The sequence below is a fragment of the Macrobrachium nipponense genome, chromosome 16 (assembly GCF_015104395.2).
Source record: "Macrobrachium nipponense isolate FS-2020 chromosome 16, ASM1510439v2, whole genome shotgun sequence".
NCBI classification, from domain to species: domain Eukaryota; kingdom Metazoa; phylum Arthropoda; class Malacostraca; order Decapoda; family Palaemonidae; genus Macrobrachium; species Macrobrachium nipponense.
In genome coordinates, this window is record NC_087209.1 from 76,416,233 (window position 1) to 76,434,833 (window position 18,601).

Sequence of the window (18,601 nt, forward strand, 5' to 3'; positions counted from 1 at the left end):
AAGTATTCGTTGGATATGACGAAGGTTACTTGATGAGTAATATATTGTAAAGTCATATTTAACTTCAAAATAAACCCATAACTACCTATATATACTGACGATACACACAGCACTGACGAACAAATAAAATTCTCGAAATGACACCGATAAGTTATATAGGCTTGCCTACTGTATATATATCTAGTGTTTCTCTTTTCTGGTCCAATATTACGATTTTGGAATTTTCTTCTGAAACACTTAAACCCCCCCCCCACCACAAAAAAAAAACATTAAATATACCACCCGATACTACGATATACTAAGGATATAACACTCACTGACAAATGGAAGCCCTCACAAAATCGAAAAATCATTGACAGCAGCTACCTTGAAAAATTTCCATCCTTTAAATTTTCGAGTGTACTGAAAAGTTGGTGGGTGGGGGGGGGAAACATACTTTGGCTCCCCTACTTTTAAAAGTGTAGCCGCCCCCCTCTTCCTACGCCACTGCAAAGGCCCCCTGGGTCTGGCTCATACTACTTCAACTAGGTATAAAGATAATTCAGCGTTGTTTTAATGTCTATTGTCAATGCTAATTACGAATTTGTGATGGTTGATACAGGATCTAATGAGAGGGTTTCAGAAGTGGGCCGGGGTTATTTACAAACACAACATTCTACAAGAAGAGGAAGGGAAAAAACTGGTAGAAAAATAAACAGCACATCCCTGAATGCCTGAATATCACCTGGGTTAATTTCTTTCAATTTTTAAAGTAATTTGGGGTAATTTGTTATAGCCCTCAGCTTTGAGGTTTCTATTTTTGGGTATATTTTTGTACTCCTCGCTCTTAATCTTCCATAAGAGTTGAAATGATGGCACTATAGGTCTCCGAAGTAGGAAGTTTTGATGGACAAGATGATGGCGTCTTCGGTTTTCATTTTACCGTCTGGCACCAAATTTCCACACTTGTTAGGTAGTGTTTATTATTGTCAGTTATATTATTTTCTTATGTTATGTGATTCACTGACGTATATGATCGGTCATTTGCATATTTATATATAATTATATGGAGACAGTAATGATGATTGAATAAAGAGCCATCAAAAATGGTTGTTTATGTTTACGCCAAATCGTGAAACAGCTGATCGAGATCGAGGACTTGAATTTTGATTGACAATTTTAACAGTCGAATGCAGACAACAGTCACAGCTTTAGTTTCCATCTAATTAAGGTAACTTGAATCTATTTAAAACAGATTCAATAAATTAAAAAGTGATTGTGATTCATTTGATAGAAGGGAAGTTTATGGGAAATGATCTTTACAGGGTAGACTGTGAAAAGCAAAACATGTCTCGTTTACATCCTAGTATACCACTTTGAAGGGAATGAAAGGTTAATGGGTGAAATTAGCCAAATCGCACTAGTGTCTAGAGTACACCTATCTTTCGGATCTTTGAAGATAGGATGACGATGATGAAGTACCCTAGACAAAGGCTTCACTAGACTACAAACTACCATAGGCCTCTAGAGAACTTTAGTAGTAAAGTTGTTAATTCTACGCAACCTTGGAAATTGATTTTCCTATACCTACTATACTACCTACTTTACAAAGTCATGAGGGTGCAATGTTTTCTAGAAGAGATTAGCTTTCAAACTTTTTTTATAAGGAACCTAACCTAACCTTGTTGGCCATGTTACTTAGTCAGGGGGCACACCCCCAGTGAAGGAAACTTTGTAGAAAAATTGTTTTAAAATCCTCCGTGTTTACCATTCGAGTTGTCCTTGTGCACGGGCAGGAACCTGTCCCCTAAGGTAGAGCTATCAGCCTCCCTCCATCTGGCAAGAACCAAAAAAACAGTTGCTATAACACCCGCATCAGTAAATAACTTTAGGAAAAATCTGGTATTTCTACAAAAGCAGTCCGCACGGATTGCAAGGAACGTAACCGCGGATACGACATCCACTAGGGATTGGGGCATCCAGTGTATTTTGCCGTGTTTAGTACTGGCCTCCGGGGGTTAATTACAGTCGCCCAAATAAATATTACTTTAAATTCTTGTTCAGTAGGTAAAACTGCAAAGAAAAACCGCAACTGCCATAGTCTAGGCCGCCGCGGATAAGTACCCTAGATCTACCAAAATCTTTCCATGGTAATACCCAATGCAGAGTTTTTCCGAAGTTCTACTGTAAAGTTTTATGGTGAATACCTAATCACATTCAGCATGAAAATAAAAAAAAGATGTAGTTAACATAATCTTACTTGGGTTGCTACTATAGGAGAAGTGCCGTCAATGCACCTCACACGTTACACTGTAGACATTACTTAAGGTTCTTTGAAGTGTCCCTCCAGCCCCTAGCTGCATCCCCTTTCATCCCTTTTACTGTACCTCCATTCATATCTCTCCCTCCTCCATCTTACTTTCCACCTCCTCCTAACAATTAATTCATAGCCTTGGGCAACTGCGAGGTTTTCCTCCTGTTACATCTCTCTAACCTTTTTACTGTTAATTTTCATTTTAGCGCAGAGTAACCTCATAGGTCTTAGTGCTTGGCGTTTGGCCTAAGTAGTCAGGCGTTTATTCTTTTTATTTTTTGCACCTTCCTGGTTTTTTTTGTAAGTGTGTGTAACAGGCTGACAAGAAAGCAAAAGGGAAGCACATTCTTTACCTACCTAATCTTTTCCTTCTTGTCTTTTTATAATTTCCAAATTCATCCTGACTGTCCTCCCTCAATTGTTTTGGAAGACCTGGAGGTTTCTTATATGCCTTGGGCATAGGATGCACTGATACCAAATTTTTGGCCGATACCGATACCAACTTTTAAAGCCGATACCGATACAGATACTGATACCTGTTACCTCCATATTACTGTTATTTAAGGGAATATTGTATATTAAAGGTTCAAAAGTGGAAAGGTCATATAAATTTTACTGAAAAAGAATATCAAGTATAACTATTAAGTATTTAATCCCTTTATTACCTGGCAATAGTTTGGCTTATATTATGGCTACCATTTGACAACTTGTAACAATTTAGATATGTAGTCCTTACTTGAATTCATGGGGTGATGAGGAATCTGAAATTATTAGTATGTACTTGTATTCAGAGTTTTCATTTATATATTGGCTAGGAACATTTAGCAGAATCATTTAATTAGATGATAAAACTAGTTTGTTGGGCTTTGTTAATATTTAGATTTTAGGAAGCCTAGATGGATTTTAAATTCCTATACTAATGACAAAAGTATCGGCTGATACCAGCCAGAAATTCACCGATACCGATACCACAAGAACTAGCCCATACCACCAATACCGATACTTGGCCACATCCCAACTTAGGTATAAGGTGTGGCAACACCACAATAACAACAAGTTACTTCTGGTATTTTAAGAATGACTTATGGTTAGGTTTATCAATACTATCTTATGGTTAAGTTTATCAATACTTTCAAAGTAATTTTTATAAATAATGTAAATACTGTTGTTGTTGAATGCATTATTATTCTCAGCTGAATCCTGGCCCTGTCACTCATTACATGTAAGAAAAAATTGCAGAGTACTTTACTCAAATATTTGAGGCTTAAGGTCAAATACTCTTTATAAGTTTTAAATCCCAGGCTTTGATAGCCCAGATTTTATTTATTGTTTAAACATCCCATATGTGCAAGGTATGGCTGTATATACTACGTCTAGATGACCTATATATCGGCAGAAAAACTCAGTGTAGTTGCCATAAAAGTCTTTGTTTTAAGATTTTCAGTAAGTTTACAATTTACTAATGTACTAGTAAATACATTTGCAGTTTACCGCAATCCATGTATCGATGATTCCAAATATGACTGTCTCTGGGAGAGGGTTAGTATGGCTCAGTCACAGGATTCAAAAGCTTATATTTTAATTTGTGGAGGCTGCAAGTAGCTAAATTCAAATTCCACAGATCAACATGGCTAGTCTGCTCTTATTTCTGTGTATCATCTGATTTTGTCCAGCTAATAGTGGAATCCATGCATATTTCTGGTATAATGGATTAGACCTCATATTCACAGATGTCCCAGCTATTGTGTAGTCAAAGGTCTGTGAGTATGTATAGAAGAACTGCCTATCACTGCGCCACTGAGATGAACAGTAATATTCCTAATTCCACCATTGGAAAAATACTCTGGCTGAAATCTAAAGCCAATTGGGATTACATTACAGTAGACCCGCCCCATATTTGTTTGGGATGGGTAACAGACACCCCCACAAATAGCAAAAATCCACAAATGCTTAAAACCCCTCAGAAAATGCTTAGAACTGCCTATTTTGATAGTTAAAACACAAAAAACCCTCTAAAAATGCTTACGTTTTGTTGTAGATGATGTGCATGAGAAGAAACTGAAAGGAAATTGTCAAAATCTGTTTAAATTGGTTAGGTTTTCTTGCTTATTATTAAATGTGAACTGAGCTTTGTTTTGGCCACTGTGTGCTTCACAGTTACAATGAAATTCTTGGATTGTAAGTCACTTTTTTACATATTTTAATCATGCATTAACGAAAGTATGAAGCAAGCCTTGAGTGAACATAAAACTGGGCTATACTATGAGTACCTTACCGCACCCAAAGGTCTTCCTGTGCATACCAGTTAACTATGACATTTTAAAGGATCTCCCTTTCTGCACCGGTGACAAAATGGAAATGCATTTGGATAGTCATTAGAGTAGTACAGGGGCTTTCCAATCCCAGTACGTAATCAGCTTTTAGAAACAACTTTGAATGTGTCAACAGAGTGGTTAACCCCTGCCGAGGACAATGTCTTAGGGCATTAGGGCATTGCCATGCTGACTCCAAGGGGTTAAAAAAATTCTTATGAGCAATGGCACCAGTTATGAATGAAATTTAAGCCTCTGATGTTGCAGCTGTGAAATCAAATCAAATATTTTACCTCAACTTTATTGACAACAAACCAACAATGATGGTACTATGCACAAGGTACGTACTACCTATTCACAAATATCTCACAATTTTAAATTTGCATTGAGTATCAGCAAAAGCATTTCTATTAGCACTCCAATTGAAAAATTCACTTATGAACAATATCCATAAAGAGCTTTCAATAGATTATTTTACTAATTGTAACCACAAAACACTTCCAACTGGGACTTGTGTGTTGTCTTCCCATATGGGATGGAATATAAAATTTAGGCCAAAGGCCTAGCACTGGGACCTATGAGATCATTCAGGGCCAAAAGGGAAATTGACCATAAGTTTTAACAGGAGGAAAACCTTGCAGGTGTGCTATGAAACAGTTGTTAGGAGAGGGTGAATTGCAAGATGGAGGTACAGTAAAAGGAATGAAAGGAGTTGCAGCTAGGGGCCAAAGGGATGCTGCAAAGAACCTTAAGGAATGCCTACAGTGCAATGCATGAGGTGCATAGATGACACTGCTTCCCTATGGGGGTTATTTTCCTATGACCAACAACCATCTGACTCAAATTGCATGCTCTTCGCTGTCTTATATAACTTCTGATTGTCTGGAACTTTCCAGAGGTCTGTCCATAATTTTCCAGGATGATTTTGCGCTTACTCTAGTACATTCTGCTGAATACCCTGTATGCATGTCAACACCCAGCAAAACAAACTAGGCCAAATGTCATTAACAAGCACTACATGTACAAAGGCTTCTACATCACACTTTATGTTATAGTACAGGAGTTTCAATAAAATAATTTCTGTTATATAGTATCAAATTATATATCATATTATTTTTATTTATATAACCATTGAATGTTGAACCTTATGCATGGTAGAGGTTTCTTAAGTCTACCATGCACCTCTTTAGTTTATGCTACCACCTTTGGCTACAGAAAATCCAATTTACAGATATTAGTTCATTTTACACTTTTTAAGTTTTCAGAAGTCTACCCAGTTTGGATCAAAATCAAATATACAAAAAGGAATCATGAATTTTGCTATTCAACATTTATGACATCACATGTAGAACTTACTTTGGTATCAGACATTCTTTGATTGCGCTAGGTGCAGCAATAATTCAGAAGTTTTATCCCCAAAAGTACCCATATAATTGCTTACCAACTTATAAATTTAAAGAACTTTATACTTTACCATTTCCCCCATTAGGCCAAGATTTACGGGTGTTTGGTCTCATAACTTCATCGTAAGAACTTTGGGGATCCAGACTCCAGTACTTTCCCCCATATTCTTTATTTTAGTTTATTTGTCTGTCAACAAACTTTAGATCTAACTTACTCCAGTGCCAGTTTCTTTGGTCTGCAATATGCTCTTAATGTTTTAAAAATAATCATACGATAAAGTAGGAACCAAGCATCTATAAATTGGACCATTGGTGGACCACCAACTTCTACTAGAGTCTTAAAACCATTACTGGTACTGTATACAAAAGTAGTAATGTACTTTGCATGACAAGATGAAAAGTTTTTAAATGGACACTAAACAAAACAGTTAGATGGTTATATTACAGAAATTATTTTTGTACAATAGATATGAATATGTAAGTATTCAGTCGATACTGAGTTAAGTTAAAAGAAAATTTACAAAGAATTACAGTATTCAAGTTCCAGTTTGGAATGTGAAGATTTCAAGATAAAAGTGTTCCAAGCACAGATGTGGTATATAAAACTAAGATGAAACTGATTTCATTATTGACACTAACACCTGAAACAGGTAACCAGTACAGATGAAACAGATAGGAGAAGGTAGCTGTTATACAAAGTTTCTTGACACGAAACAGAACTATGAGATGGTATGATATGCAAGTATAAGGAAATCTAAAAGTGAAGGTTTCAAAATGGCTTAACCATTTAAATATTTGTGCAGAAACATGGAGCTTCATTAAGATGAAAGATCAGTGGTGAATGAGACCTAAATCAAAATTATGAGCTGCCTTGAGAGAGGAATCCTAAAGTATATACGTAGTGCATTACATGAAGAGAGAAAGACGCGGCTGTGAGTTTTGCAGATGGCCATTGAAGAAAAGTGCAGATAACATAGAGTGAAAAGGGATTTAACCAAAGAGTGTGAGTATAGAAAAGTAGAGACGACACTCATGCCTCCCCTTGTAACTGTGGACGACAGTGGTGCCTCTATCAGTGGGCACATAATTGCAGTTGGAAGATGTCAACAACATGACAGGGACACAGTTCTGTGCTGCAGTTAATTGCCATAATTCAAGAAAGAAAAGGCCTGGGTTATCATTTCTTCGATTCCCCAAAGACGAGGAAAGGTGAGTGATATGTTTTCAGTTACATTTTATGAAAATTAAGTTCATACTAACAATATTATGATATGTTTGACCAATAGTATAATGTACTCTCTACTTTGGTTGTTTCATTCACCATGTTTTGTCTAGACACTACAATGGTTACCAAATGTAGTTGTAGCAAATCAGGCATTCTCTTACTACTCAAGCTATTTCATGTAGCAGTGTTTGTTTATTTAACTTGGTTTCCCCAGAAACTCTCAGTCATAATCGCTTTGACTACTTTCTTGATTCTTCTTTGGGTGGTCTTCTTTCTTGTCTCTTCTTTCTTTGTCTTCTTTCTTGTATTGTTACAGTAGACTTCTGCTCCTGTTCTCACACAAGCTTTCTGGTAAAAATTGAGCACTGGTGGTGTAGTGTGGTGTGAGGAGATATGTGCTAAGTAAAAATTGTTTAAAAGATTTAATCACACAATAAATTTAATTAATTAGGTAATTGGTTGATATGACACCCTTTCACAAACTGTCAAATGCTCATGATGAGGAATGCATTGTGTGTTGATTTAAGAGTACAAAGAGTTCATGACCTTTAGTGGGGGAGCCTCCCTCTGCCCACCTCAGTGTGTGTTTCCTCCTCCTGCTTTGTAACCAAGTTTAATTTGTTTACAATTACTATGTACTTTTACTTAGCCAAATCTGAGAACTATGTAGGTAACTTTTACTTAAAACCAAATCTGCGTAAATGTATAGTTTGCTTATGTGTGTATGGGATTAGGAATGTGAGAGATTGAGAGGGAGTAGCACAAGAGGGTCCTGGAAAGTGTTTATATTTTTAATTATATCATAGTTTTTTTATCCGTAAATTATAATTTGTTCCTACACCATATACAAACCTTCTGTTCTTTACTTAGGATAGATTGCAGCTCAGCCGAAACTACCGGCTAATATATTCTTTTATATACCGAGGTAGTAACTACCACCTGCCCGGTGGTGGGGAAGCACCGCCTCCCCACCAGCTCACTGAGTCGTCACTTTGATAACAGCTGGCAGTGAGGAAAGACCTCTCTTTTTCGCTCTCACTGACTTGCTGAAATTATTCATAACATTCTTTTTCTCTTTCTAGCTGAATGTGAGTACGTCTGACAATATGGTTATGTGTTCCTGCCCATGTGTCCCAGGCCGTAGGTGTGGGACTTTCATGAGCAGGATTGATAGAGACCCTCACTCCCTTTGTCCTTCTTGCAGGGGGCATTCCTGTACAAAGGAATCCCTGTGAGGAGAGTCGTACCCGGTCGCCTCCCCAGTGGGTTGAGTATCGCCGGCGGCGAAGTAAGAAGTAGAAAAAGGATTCCTCACCTTCGAGTTCTTCCTCAAAGACTAAATGACCCTTCTGCTTCCTCGTTGGGGACTCGTCCTTTGGGACCTTCAGTGTCTCACTCCTCCGGGAGTGAAGCGCATAAGAGGGACAATTTAACCCCCAGGCCAGCCTTTGAAAGAGCGAGACCTGCTCATTTCCCCTGGTGAAATGGGAAGGCCTGGCCCTTCTAAGGATGAGCCTTGTTTTTCGGTACATGTTGACGACACCCTTTGTGTTTTGTGGCCTTCGTTGGGACTTCCTGGCCTGCCGTCGAAGGAGACTTTTGTCGGCACTCTCCTCTGGGGCTGCATCTTCCTCCTTAGTCTCTTCGGAGGAGTCAGCCTCATCCTCCCATGCTGTTAAGGAAGATGCCCTTCCCTCTGCGGTGCAGACCCCAGAGCCCTTCCCTGCAGTGGCTCTTTTCGATTCTGACCAGGTCCGTTCTCCTGTCTGCCCGCCCTCGGGGATGCAGGCCCTGCAGCTTCATCTTGTCCCTGGACTCCTCCCGACACGGCTTCTTCAAGAGCCAGCAGTGACTCTCAGAGAAGTAGTAAAGACTCCTCTCAGAGACGTGCCCTCTCCTTTGAGAACTACCAGACCTTCACACGTAAGCTCCTCGGCTTTGTGCGATGCTACGGCGCGCACAAAGGAGCATTCGTTGGATTTATTACTCTCCTCCACAATGCGCGATGCTACGGTACGCGTACAGGAGGCTTCGCTAATTGAACGCTCCCCTGCAATGCATGATGCTTCGGCACACGCATAGGAGCCTTCATTGGAGAGAGGTCATAGAGAAACTCTCTCCCCCTCTCGGGGACAACGCGCCAAGGCGCCCCCACCCTCTACACCTCAGCGAGAACTACTTCCTGATGCACACCATTCATCTGCGCGCACACTGACAGCACACGTGATTGTGCATGCGTCCTTTAGACAGCTCTCACCTGTAACATGCTTTACCCAATGCGCTGCTTCACCACTACCTCAGCAACAGAGTAAGTGCTCACCGAGATACACTACTGCCTGTGCGCACCAATGCGCGTCACCGGAGTGCTTTTCTAAACAGTCCAGCAGGCGCTCTCGGTCTCCAGTGTCACGCCCCAGATGTGCTCCTTCTTTGGAATGCTCTTCTTTGTCTACACACACAACAAGACTTGCAATTTCACCAGTAGAGTGTCAACGCTCTCCAGCGTGTTCTAATGTGCGCGGCTCTAGGTGTTCTCCCGCTTGCCATTTGCCTATGCCCGCACTGACGTGCTCTTGCTCCTGCAGGTACACATGCACCTGTAAAACCTTTTTCCTCTGGTTTTTGCAATGTTTCAACACGGAAAACAGAGACGTCTGAGTCGGAGTACTTGTCCTTGGAACTTCCATTGTCTGCTCCTCCACCCATCTCCACCTCGGGATCCTCATAAAGTTGCAACCCAGCCTTCCAAAAGGCAGCCTTATAGGCTTTCACCATTGATCAGAGGTCATCGTTCCCTGACTCTCCCTCGAGAACAACGCGCAAGAGGGCTCCTTCTCCTTCATATGACCTTCCAGCCCCCCTTCCGATACCTCTTTGGAAGTTGGGAGAGCAGTTAAGGGGATTTACTATCCCTAAGCTGCCAAGAGTGCTCAACCTCAGGCGAATGGTGCTCTGGAAGCAAAGGCATCCCATGACTCCTCCTTACAAGTCCAGACCTCCAACCTCTCAAGGTTCTCGATCTCCAAGGGCTCGTTCCCTTGTAGAGAAATATCATATATTGCCCATCGAGTTCGAACCCAGCCGAGACCCTCCTGACAGGGCTCCATCTCCCCTCTCTCCTCCAGCTTCGCCAGAAGCAGATAGGCGTCCTCCAACTCCACCTTCTCACGATTCCGAGCCTCCAAGGGCTCCTGTGGATCTGGGGGCCTCGGCTCCTGGACCCTCTGACGCCCTTCATGAACAACTAGAGACTCAGCCTTTTTCTTCAAGACTGGACCCTTCTCATTCACGCCCGGGTGCATCAATGCAGAGGGAGGAGGATTTTCACAAGGCAACCGATGATTCAGCTGGCTACCTTCCGGAACCAGCTGTTCCAGAAGATGCGGCAACTGAAACCACCTTCCATGAGATCATCGGTCTCATCCAGAAGGTAAACAGCCTAGGAGAAGCTCCAACTACTTCTACGAAAGGCCGTACGTCGGCAGTCGACCTTCTTTGTCGCGCCCCTCGGGGTACTCGGTCCTGGTTTGAGCTGCCCTTATCATCCCTGACAAGGGAGGCTCTGACCAAGGTCAATAGATAAGTTTCAGCGAGGAAGGACTCTCTGCGGGCATCTCGGTCCTCTAAGCTACTCCCCTCTGCTTTCCAGAAGCAGAGGAAGTACTGCATGGCCCAAGAGGCTGAGCCTTCACCCTTGCCCATAAACCTGACGATAACATCATTGGCACCTGGAGTTTCACTCCAGACACTGCAACACAGAACCTAGACGCTTTCTTCCCAGGAGATGTTGCAGCTCAAACAAACCACGATGGCGGCATTGCAAGCAGCTTCATGATTGGACTTTTGGGGCGGCATGGTGGGCTTTCTTGCCACCTCTGAGACTCCGCAGCAGCCTGACAAGCAAACGGACATGGCCCGTCAGCTCCATGACCTTGTTTTGTCAGGAGGTAAGGCTATGGAGTTCTTAGTCCACCAGCTTGCCAACCTCTGGGCCAACCTGGTGCTGAACCGCAGGGACGCTGTCTCATCAAGGCTTGCTCGAGCTGTGGACCCTGAGGAATGCCTCGCTTCAGCGACCCACCCTCTTTCCCTCTTCGGATGTAAACGAGGTGATCGGAAACCTCAGGAGAGTGAGCCAGGATTCTTTCTGCACCGCGCAGCATCCTTCCGTTGGCCCCAACCTCCTGCTGTTTCTGCTCAATGTCGCCCTGGCTCTCCATCTTGGAGGGTTTCTCACCCTCCTGCCAGGGTTGATCCCTTTCCCACTGCCTCCACCACCCGGTGGCCGAGAGGTCAGCAGCCCTTTTTGACCAGGGGTGGTCGAGGGTGAGGCAAACGCGGCAAGAGGAAGAGAGTCTGCCGCGACCAGTGAGGAGGGCACTCCCCCCCCTTTGCCAACTGTGGGGGGATGCCTGCAAGTCAGATGGATGAGGTGGCAGTACCACAAAGTGGAGGATTGGACGCTGACTGTCCTCCGACATGGATATCGTGTCCCGTTCATCAACTCTCCCCCTCCTCTGATTTGACCCCCGAAGATGTCATCATCCATCGTCAGGGATCGACGAAGGATCTTGCCCGTCAGGTGGAAGTCCAGGACATGCTGGGGAAGGATACTCTAAAGGAGATCCTCGACGAGTCTCTAGGCTTCTTCAGTGAACTCTTTCTTGTAAAGAAGGCGTCTGGAGGCTGGAGACCGGTCATCGACCTCTCAACACTGAATGAGTTCGTTCAGCAAACCCCCGTTCAGGATGGAGACCCTCAGCACAGTCAAGACAGGCCATTTGTCCTCTGGATTACATGGTGACGATCGACCTAAAAGACACACACTTCCAGATCCCAATCCATCTGTTGTCCAGGAAGTATCTTTGTCTTGTAGTGGACAGAGTGTTCCAATTCAAGGTCTTATGTTTTGGTCTCTCCACAGCTCTGCAAGTCTTCACTCGGGTATTCACCCTAGTGTCAACATGGGCTCATTGCCAGGGCATTCATCTATTGCGTTACCTAGACAATTGGCTGATGCTGGCGCCCTCGATGGAACTGCTTCATCTCCACCAAGACAGGGTTCTGGCATTTTGTCACGATCTGGGGATCATGGTGAACCACAAGAAATCCTCTCTAGAGCCCTCTCGACAACTGGTGTATCTCAGTAAGACTGGAACGCTTCCAAAGTGTCGCTCTGCCCTTCCTTCGACAGTCCCAGCTGCCAGCACATAGTGGCAACAGTTGCTGGGACATCTGGCCTCATTGGAACGCCTTGTTCCAAATGGTCGGATGCACCTTCGATCCTTTCAGTGGGGTCTGAAGAATCATTGGTTGCAAAGTCACGATTCTCCTCATGAACTAGTTCCAGTGGAGGGGAACATGCTCCAATCTCGAGTGTGGCTGGACGATGCGAACCTGTTGAGGGGTTCCCCTCTCCAGTCTTGTCCACTCTATCTGCTCCTGTTTACGGACGCATCCAAGGAAGGATGGGGTGCACACCTACTGCAACACCTGGCTTCAGGCCTATGGTCCGACCAGGAACGTCAAGATCATATCGTGCTGGAACTTCAAACTGCCTTCCTGGCACTCCAGCACTTCAGCTCTCTTCTGAAAAGTCACTAGGTGGCGCTGATGGGCGACAACACCACCGTAGTGGCATACGTGAACCATCAAGGCGGTACTGTGCCTCTGCAGCTATGCCAACTAACAGTGCAGATTCACAAATGGGCAGCTCTCAACTCGGTAGGGTTGACAGCTCGGTTCATTCCAGGCAAATGGAACATCGTGGCGGACAATCTGAGCAGGAGGACACAGATCGTAGGGTCTGAGTGGTCTCTGGCTCCTCGGATAGCAAAGTCTTGACTTTGTGGGGTTCCCCAACGATAGAACTGTGCGCTACTGCTCTAAATCGAAAGTTATACTGCTCTCCAGTTCCAAATCTAGCAGTGGCGTTTGAGGACGCGTTCCAGCACCCCTGGGACGGCCTAGATGTCTGTGCTTTTCCGCCATTTTGCCTGATCAGGCAGATGTTGAATCGAGTGTGATCCACACCTTCCCTGTCCATGATACTAGTAGCGCCGAAATGGCCTCATGTAGAATGGTACCCGGACCTTCTACTTCTGCTGGTAGAGACTCCGAGAGTGCTTCCGCCACACTCCCTGACCACCTATGCCAACCACATGTGAGGATCTTCCACAACACAGTGAGCTTTTTACATCTTCACAAGTGGAGGTTATCCAGCAGCTCCCACAGAGAAAGGCTTTTTGAGAGAGGCTGCGACAGCAATGTCAGGATACCTCAGGAAGTCCTCAATGTCTGTATATCAGACCAAGTGGGCCATCTTTTGTGGTTGGTGTCGTCGGAGAGGCTGTTTTTCTCTCAGAGCCTCTATCTCCTTGATTGCCGACTTCTTACTGTACCTCTGGAGAGAGAAGCTCCTTTCAGTCTCAGCAGTAAAAGGCTATTGCTCGGCCTTGAGCCAAGTCCTCAGACTGAGGAGAATCGATCTCTCTTCCTCTGAGGAACTCTCTATGGTCATATGAACCATGAACAGGGTTGCACTCCGGTATTGGCAAAGCCTCCTCCCTTGGACATCGTTGCTGTCCTCAGGTCTTTGAAGAGAGCTCTGTATGAACCATGGCATCTGATAGGGATCTCACCCTGAAAACGGTTTTTCTTCTCTCACTTGCTTCCTCCAAGCGAGTCAGCGAGCTTCATGGCCTAGCCTATACTGTCGCTCATACTGAGCGCTGGACCAATGCCTGCTTCAGCTTCGTCCCTGAGTTTGTTGCGAAAACCCAGAATCTAGCCCAGGTCAATTCTTGGTTTTCTTCATTCCAGGTTATGAGCCTGAGCACAGTAACTGAAGACCCAGATGAGTTACTTCTCTGTCCTCTGAGAACACTGAGACACTATCTCCAATGGACCAGTTCTACTTGACCCACCTTACGAGGAATACCATTTCACATTGGATTCAAGAGGTGATTTACCATACCCTCTCCCCTCCCTATTCTCCACTTGCTGGTACCAGTCGAGTGAAGGCTCATGATGTGCATGGAATGAGCACATCTCTTGCCTTCAAGAAGAACCTCTCTGTTACCCAGGTGATGGAAGCTGGCACATGGTCTCACCCTTCCACCTTCACCAGGTTCTACCTTAGAGACTGTACCCACAGCTACCTCGACACAACTGACCTTGGTCCTGTGGTAGCCGCTCAGCAAGTGGTTTAGCTGCCTCCATGCCCTCAGAGGTCGGAAGTATCAAATCGAGGCTTGAGGTTCAGTATCAGGCTGGGGTTGACAATGTGAGAGTATGACTGGCCTATTTTCTTTTCACCTTTTCCCCTTACTTGGGGCCACAGCATCGAAACCCGTTCTCCGGCACCGATTTTGATACTGGTAAGCATACCATGTCCGACTAGTGGTTTTTCTGTAGACACACAGAATTCAGTCTCCACACTCCTTTCCGAGGGGGAGTAAGCTGCAACCCAACAAACCCGTTATGATTATATAGCCTGGTTTGGGTTGCCAGAGAGATTTCTACGCTCAGACCTTTGATACCCAGGCCGTCAGCCATCAGGTCACATTTACCATGGCTCGCGGGGTGAAGGATCCATGACCCCGAGATATAAGCCCGGGTCCTGGCATCCTGGATTCCATTCTCAGCCAGCGAGACAGGACTTCTATACCTACCATAGGATGAGTCTCCTAAATAAAGGATGGAAGGTTTGTATATGGTGTAGTAACAAATTGACATTTTTGAAAGTAAAATGTATTTTACCCTAACCATACAAACCTGGAGTCCTTTACTTGTATGGTCCCACCAAACACCCACCCCCTTGATTCAGGGGTCATCATCAAAGTCCTGGCTGTAATCAAAGTGATGACTCAGTGAGCTGGTAGGGAGGCGGTGCTTCCCCACCGCTGGGCAGGTAACTACCGGCCTGGTAGTTACTACCTCGGTATATAAAAGAATGTATTAGCCGTAGTTTCAGCTGAGCTGCAATCTATCCTATGTTAAGGTCTCCAGGTTTGTATGGTTAGGGAATAATACATTTTACTTTAATAAATGTCATGTTTACTGACTGCTGTAGGGAATCATGCTATGATTTTACTGCCTATTGCTATTTAATTTCACAGTGTTTTATCAATAGACTATAATGGTTACTGAGTACTGTTGTTGTAGGTCAAGGAGATGGGTCCAGAATTCAAGAAGGGCAGATCTCCAAGTATCTATTTGGAAGTTGTGTGTTTTGTGCTGAACACTTCGAAGCCAACCAATTTATGAACTCGGAAAAGAATAAGCTTGTATGGAATGCCGTTCCAACATTGTTTGATGTGGCCAACCCTCCAGCTCAAGTGTCATGCAAGAGGCCACCGCCTACACCAAGGGATCCCATCCCTAGGAAACTCAAGTTGCTAACATCTCCTATTGCCAGTGAGTATCTAATTACAAACTTGAGTTTTTCTCAGAAATGTTGGAGTCAGATGTGGATTTGATTAATTACCTCAGCTCTTCAAAATATTTAGCTGCATGAAATGTTATGAACTGGAACTACAGTCATTTATTTAAACCAATGCATTTCCAGTTTACTGTTCTGTTATTTAAAGAATATGCGCTAGTATGGAGTTTTCATATTAAAACTAATATTGTAATACCTACCTGAACACCTGAATTAGCCCTGGTCACCTAACCAGCCCGAACAACACCCCACAAAAATTACCAACACTTAGGTAAAATTTTAACTGCCAGCGCTACCAACGCTGCAGGTAAACATTGTTACCGAGTCACCTGTCCACGGAGCCAACAGTAACTGCTCACGTCAATTGCTAAATCATTAATCTTTTGACAAGGGGAGGAGGGTGGGTGTCATTCAGGTGTTCAGGTAGGTACTACAATATTAGTTTTTATATGAAAACTCCATATTGTAATACACCACCTGAACACCTAAATTAGCCCGATTTACAACATTTAATTGGAGGTGGGCTCATTCATTGTTTCAGCCCGACTACTAGATGTACATTTGTATAAACTCATTAAACTATTACCTTGGATTAATACCGTTAACTCACCTTCAATCAATGCTCAGGTGAGAAACGGAAGGATCGAGCACCTCAACGTTAGTCTGATTAGTAAGTCTCGTCTTTGTCACGTCGAACCTCCCGTGAAGTATCAAAAGCTACTCGTGTGGAGGGGGACTACACACCTCACATGTGGCTGTATAGCCTCCCATGTATAGAGGATAAGTCCCAAGGGCAGATCCTTCCTGAAACCTCCCATGTGGTATCATATACCTCTCATGTATGGAGTGGAACTAAACATCTCCCATGTGGTTGTTAGCCTCCCATGCATGGAGAATAAGTTCCAAGGGCAGATCTTTCCTGATGTACACTGAAGGCGAGTGATGAATCCAGAAGTCACGATGAGGGAGCTGAGCCGCTGTAAAAGAACATACTCACCAGGGATAGTACACTAAACCCAGATATAACCCAGAAAAGCAGGCAGACTAATATACGAAAAAACGAGAAAACAATAAAACTACTACCTCCCTTACCGAACCCGCGCTTATTGCCAACTAAAGTAACACTGAATTAGCCGCATTGAATGGCCCTAGCAAGTAACCCCCCTCTGAAACGTACATCTCTCAAGCAGAAAGAAGTGAATACAGACACTGATTTCTAAGACACCACTTCCACAATCCTGCTTACTGAGAAATTCCTCAGGAAGGCTGATGACGTCGATACACTCCTGATACTTTGCGCTTTAGGGCGTGGAACATCGTTCTCCAAACTGTGTCTCTGGGAAGGGATTGGGAGATTACTTCCCTTAAGAAAAAACTGATTGCGTTTTTCGATAACGGTCTTGAAGGATTCCTAGGCGAAATAATGACTGCGGTCGCAGCAATAATTTGGCAGTGCGCGACAGGTGGTATTTAAGCGCTCGCACTGGACAAAGACCCATTTCTGCAACGTCACCTCTGACGAAATCCTTGAGAGACGAAACCTTAAACTCTCAGAAGGGGGTTAGTTTCTGACTCTGACTTTGCCACAAATTCCAGAAGATACGAGATACAAATCCTTCCCCACAAACAAAATTGATCTCAAGACAGCCTGAATTTCCCCCACTCTTTTAGCCGTAGCCAGCGATATTAAAAACAAAACTTTCTTAGTAAGTTCTCGTAAGTACAAACTCTCCTGAGGTTCAAAGGCTTGTGAGCTTAGTAATTTTAGAACATCCGCTAAATCCCACGGAAGGGCCCGAAGCAAAACGATCGGTCATTCGTTCTTAAAAGATCTGAGAAGATCATGAAGGACTCTACTATTAGAAATCTGTGGTAAATGAAACCTAAAGGTGCTAACTACCATGGACCTGTAGCTTGTGATAGTAGAGTAGGAGAGAGATGGATTTTCTGAGGAAAAGATGAAAATCCACCACCTTTGCTATTGTATGGCGAGAAATACTATGCCCTTGTCCCCTGCACCATGTACGGTACATCCCCCACCTTACCTGGTATAACTTCCTTGTAGACTTCCTCAGGCACATAGAAAGTTGTTGTGCCACTCCTTTCAAAAGACCGGAATTTCGGGCTGCTCGCTGCAGTCTCCATGCAGCTAGGTTGAGCACGGGAAGGTGCTTGTGGTAATGATGAAAATGAGGCTGTTTGAGAAGATCCTTCCTTCGTAGCAGGAGGATCGGAGGTTCGGAGAGCACTTCCAAGATCCAGGAACCACGGTCTCTGAGGCCAAAACGGAGCTATTAGGGTCATCTCCGTATTCTTGCACCCTCTTAGCTTCGCCAGTACCTGATGAATGAGGATAAATAGAGCGAAGGCATATACTTGTAGATTGTCCCATGGGTGGAGCATATCGTCTGTCCCCGCAAGACATAGGGTCTGTTACTGGAGAGAAATATATCAGGAGATGATAGTTCAACCTTGTGGCAAACAGATCCACCGTGGCTGGCCACCTCTTTAACAGCGATTGGACTACCTCTTGCGCTAATGTCCATTCGCTTCCTCGGACTTCTTTCGAACGGCTCAGCACATCTGCTAGGATGCTGAGCTTTCCCGCAATGAACTGCAGGAGTAATGAGGTCTTGCGGCTTTCGCACCAATGTAAGATTCTCTGCGCGATGATGTTTAGGGTTGACGACCTCATACCTCCCTCTCTCTTTAGGAAAGCTATTGCTGTAGCGTTGTGTGAAAACAGTGCTACGACTTTCTCCTGGACTTGATCTTTGAAGCCTAACAGAGCCTCCTCTGTGGCTCTTAATTCTTGGAAATTTATTAACTCCTCCCGATCCAAAACCCTCCAAAGGCCCTTGGCCTGAGCTTCCTCCAGGGTTGCACCCCAACCCTGATTCGAGCATCTGATACAAATGTACGCCC

At 43.8% G+C, this 18,601-nt stretch overlaps 1 protein-coding gene across 10 annotated transcripts in view; it reads left to right on the forward strand.

The window, feature by feature from the left end:
- Positions 1-505: 505 nt before the first annotated feature.
- Positions 506-18,601, forward strand: part of LOC135195826 (uncharacterized) — a 131,592-nt gene continuing 113,496 nt past the window's right edge. For 2 of the 10 annotated variants that reach the window (XM_064222321.1, XM_064222329.1), the window contains exons 1-3: positions 1,088-1,210; positions 6,659-7,217; positions 15,400-15,651. Coding sequence is in view for 2 of the 10 variants with exons in the window: in XM_064222329.1 (XP_064078399.1) it covers positions 15,498-15,651 (154 nt within the window). In the remaining 8 variants the exon portion in view is untranslated. Of the gene's footprint in view, positions 529-1,081; positions 1,211-6,475; positions 7,218-15,399; positions 15,652-18,601 lie in introns of those variants that run through there. The other 8 variants (XM_064222326.1, XM_064222322.1, XM_064222323.1 and 5 more) reach the window with 8 other exon arrangements.